We start from the raw sequence: 3,597 nt of genomic DNA on the forward strand, positions 1-3,597 counted from the left end.
ATTCTTCAAACATGATCAACCAACTCTTCATATCAACCAGTAACAACTTATCAAACAATAACAAAAGCTACCAAACAATAAACACAAACAGTGACAATTTATCAAACAGTTCTCTCACTAATCTATGAAAAAGCTTAGCTTTCAAGAAAAGAGACTCTCCCTTCTCTAAAAATACTCCCTCTTTCTTAACACTAGGTTGGTAATGGGACACTTTTATGTCCTGTTAAGTGACCATTTTCATTGAATTATGTCAAGAGTTTCAAAATGGATTTTGAGGTGCTATCTGTTAGGGCTTGAGGCCAAAAGGGGGGAGGGAGGGGGCACGTGGGGAGAGAGAGAGAGAGAGAGAGAGAGAGAGAGAGAGAGAGATGCCAGCTACGATGCCGAGTACGGACAAACCGACAGCAGACCTGCTTGCATCATCTCCAGGTATTTGCCATTGCAACCTGCTCGTAGCTCGCGATGTTGGATTTGGCGAGGACACACACTAGGTTGGTCGACACCAAGTTGGTCGTCAGTGGTCACATATCGTGCAGTGCAGGGCAAGGCCACCACGGCGTCTTGCAGGAGACAGCGTACGGAATGATGCAGAGAGCAGGAGATCATAGGCTTGACAGAGATAGGTAGCAAAGATTGGAGGAGGGTAGCACATGGATTGTGCAGGGCAGGCCTCGGATGCAATCTCTCTCTCTCTGATACACGTCCAGGCCATCGAAGGCCAGGCTAGCCGTGTATTCAAGGCGTATGGCACGCACGAACAAAAGCGAGAAGATGGATGCGTGCAGAGCAGAGATCTCCATGGCGTCCCGTTTCGCAGTGGTGGTTTGGGTGAGGTGGCATAGGACTTTTCCCTTTCTACTCTTCGCTGGTAGAAGGAATCTTCTCTCCTAATTAATTAATGAAAGTGCGGTAGAGCCAATGGTCGGCATGCAAATTTGGTTTTTTCTTAAGTCTATGTTGTATAGAGCCAAGGACGAGACCTTGGGAATACGTTCAAAGGTTAGATTGCTAAGTCCACATGGGAGGACGTTCAGAGTTTACATTGGTTACACCTCGCCACCCTCAAAAGCCACGCATACTTTTGACTTAGGCTAATTGACTTAGGCTAACTCAAAAGAAAGATGTGACGCATGAGCAATATCGAGCTTCCAAGGACGCGTGAGCTTCATTGGGCATTAAAAAAAAACAAAAAAGTCGGAGGCTGATTATGTAAAGTGCATTGCAGGCATTCCTCAACGTGCACTACTTTAAACACCGATTAAGGGAAGGTGGGGGACACATATGGAGTCTTTGAACGAAAATGTGTAGTGGCACAATTCAATGATATTGTGAATGAGAGCAATGAGCTCCTATGTGTATTAGGATCAAGGGTAGGATAAATTGCATAAGGGGACGAATGATTAATGCGTCTCGAACGATTAATGCATTAGGATTCATCAGCTAATTGGGCGGTTCCATTTAGCCGAAAGCACCCTGCTCATTCTCTGTTGTTCGAAAAAAAAAAAGATCTCTTGTTTAGTCGTTGGACTCATGAAGGGGATGTATAGATTTGGAAACTACTCTTAATTATACCTTACATTATTTGTAAGAAAGTCATTATGTCTTCATTTTCATTAAAATATGGGAAATTTACCAAAATATCCCTCTAATTTGTGGAAACTCCCAAAATACCCCCAATATTTTGTCATAAATTCCGCAAATGCCCTTCAAATTTTCCAAATTCCCCAAAATACCCCTGGTTGCGAGATTAAATTTCTCTAAATATAAATAAGAATTTGAAGCTTTTCATAAGAAGACTGATTGTCTATCAATACAAGATGCTAAATCTAGAATTTGAGTTGGTTATGTAGGCTTTGGAGATGAATTGCTTCATTATCTTTACATATAATTTCTTTTTTTTTTACATGACAAATTACATGCTAAGCACGCAAAAACGGATCTCAATTGCTAAAAAAGGAACAAAGATTAGAAAATGTTGAACAATCCAACCAAAATAGATACAAATGGTATTTTGGGAATTTCCAGAAATAAGAGGGGTGTATGTTGATAGTTTTCCCTTACAATATATATGTAAGTGCAGAAGCAGTGCTCATATATACCGGTTTGTAGTGTAAATTTCCCAGCTAAAGATCTAAAATCAGAGTTGCAATATTTGCATAATTGGACCTTGATTTTCAAGGTCCAAAATTGATTATTCTTTAAACTACGAGTCGTGGTAAATACCCTAGATTTTGGTATAAATCCTGGTGGACTGACTAGTTTTTGGCCTTAGATTTTGGCAAGAAAATGGGAGATGGGCTCTGTGCATGAAGCTAATTTTAAATAATGGTCACATGGAGCACGAGGGGACGTGGTGCACGATGAAGTTTCTTTTTCTTTTGAGCCGCCGGGGGCGGGGGGGGAGGGGTGTTTCTATAAAACGGGAAGAGCGCTGGGCAACAGCTCCTAGGCCTAGAGAGTGCTAGAGCTCGATTCCCATATTTACATAAGCCTGTGAGGTGTTGATTCTGTGAGGTGCCGGGATGGCGTGCTGGCCGAGGAGGAGGGGGATGGGGTGGTCGGAGACGTCACTGGTGCTTCTATGCATGCTGTTGGTGGCGCAGCAGCAGGAAGGCGGAGGCGTGCTGGGCAACGTCATCCTGCGCAACATCTCCGATAAGGTGGTGATAGTGAGCTCGGACGCCAGCAACCCTACAGAGCCGGGGCTGGAGTTGGAGCCCGGAGACACGGACGCGACGTTGCGCGTAGGAACCTATTACTTCAATAACGTCAAGGTGGCCCAGGTCTCCCTCCCTGTCGACGGCCGCCTCTACGTTATTCGCAACTCTCGCCTCAGCGTTGGCCTCGTGCAGGTATGCTTGGCCGCCCTTGGTGCGGGCACCGTCGGCCCCGTCAGCGACTGCGTCATAATCTCCGGTGACTTCTAGCTGGTTAGGCCTACTGAAGCATTCCGAGTTATAGGTCGCTTGGGATTGTTCCTTCTATGCTAAGTCTTGTAGTGCATTTTATATTATGAGTACCATACTACCATTGTGCATCGTTACCCTATCTGGAAATTTTTATTGACACTGCCTTTTGATGACTACCCATTTTGGCATTCCTAATTCAAAGATTCCTTTCAACAACAAGAAAAACGATGCGCTAGTTTATAACACATAACAACACGCAATGATATAGCACATAGATTTGCAACAGTATTAGCTCGGAAGGATGGATCAAACATTGGGTGTGTGTGTGTATGTGTGTGTGAGAGAGAGAGAGAGAGAGCGCAAAGAAAACGCTAAATATAAGAGAAGAAAATGTTAAAGAAAAAATGAAAGAGAAAAAAAACACCTATTTATATGGGTACAAAAGCTTTTTTGACTTTCCATCTTCATATGTCTTTTCATTTCCTAAACTCACCCTTCACTTATGCACTTAATTTGTTTTGTTTTGTTTTTTTTTTTCTTGAGATTGGGGAGAGCAAATGGCTTGGTTGAAAATTCTGTTTGATTACCCAAAAAAATTTATTGTTAAAGAAAGAGAGTTGTCTATGCAATGATGACATAGTCCATGTGAGGAGTTCTTTTCTTGGAAGGCCATCGATCAAGAGACTTG

The 3,597-nt window shown here is 43.0% G+C and overlaps 1 protein-coding gene across 1 annotated transcript; it reads left to right on the plus strand.

The window, feature by feature from the left end:
- Window positions 1-2,494: 2,494 nt before the first annotated feature.
- On the plus strand, window positions 2,495-3,055 carry LOC147423796 (uncharacterized). Its single transcript, XM_086502318.1, has one exon. The coding sequence runs from the start codon at window positions 2,523-2,525 to the stop codon at window positions 2,925-2,927; it is 405 nt and encodes a 134-aa protein (XP_086358444.1). The 5' UTR covers window positions 2,495-2,522; the 3' UTR covers window positions 2,928-3,055.
- The last annotated feature ends 542 nt before the right edge of the window (window positions 3,056-3,597 follow it).

Source organism: Adiantum capillus-veneris, chromosome 26, assembly GCF_014529385.1.
Source record: "Adiantum capillus-veneris isolate H3 chromosome 26, ASM1452938v2, whole genome shotgun sequence".
Lineage (NCBI taxonomy): Eukaryota > Viridiplantae > Streptophyta > Polypodiopsida > Polypodiales > Pteridaceae > Adiantum > Adiantum capillus-veneris.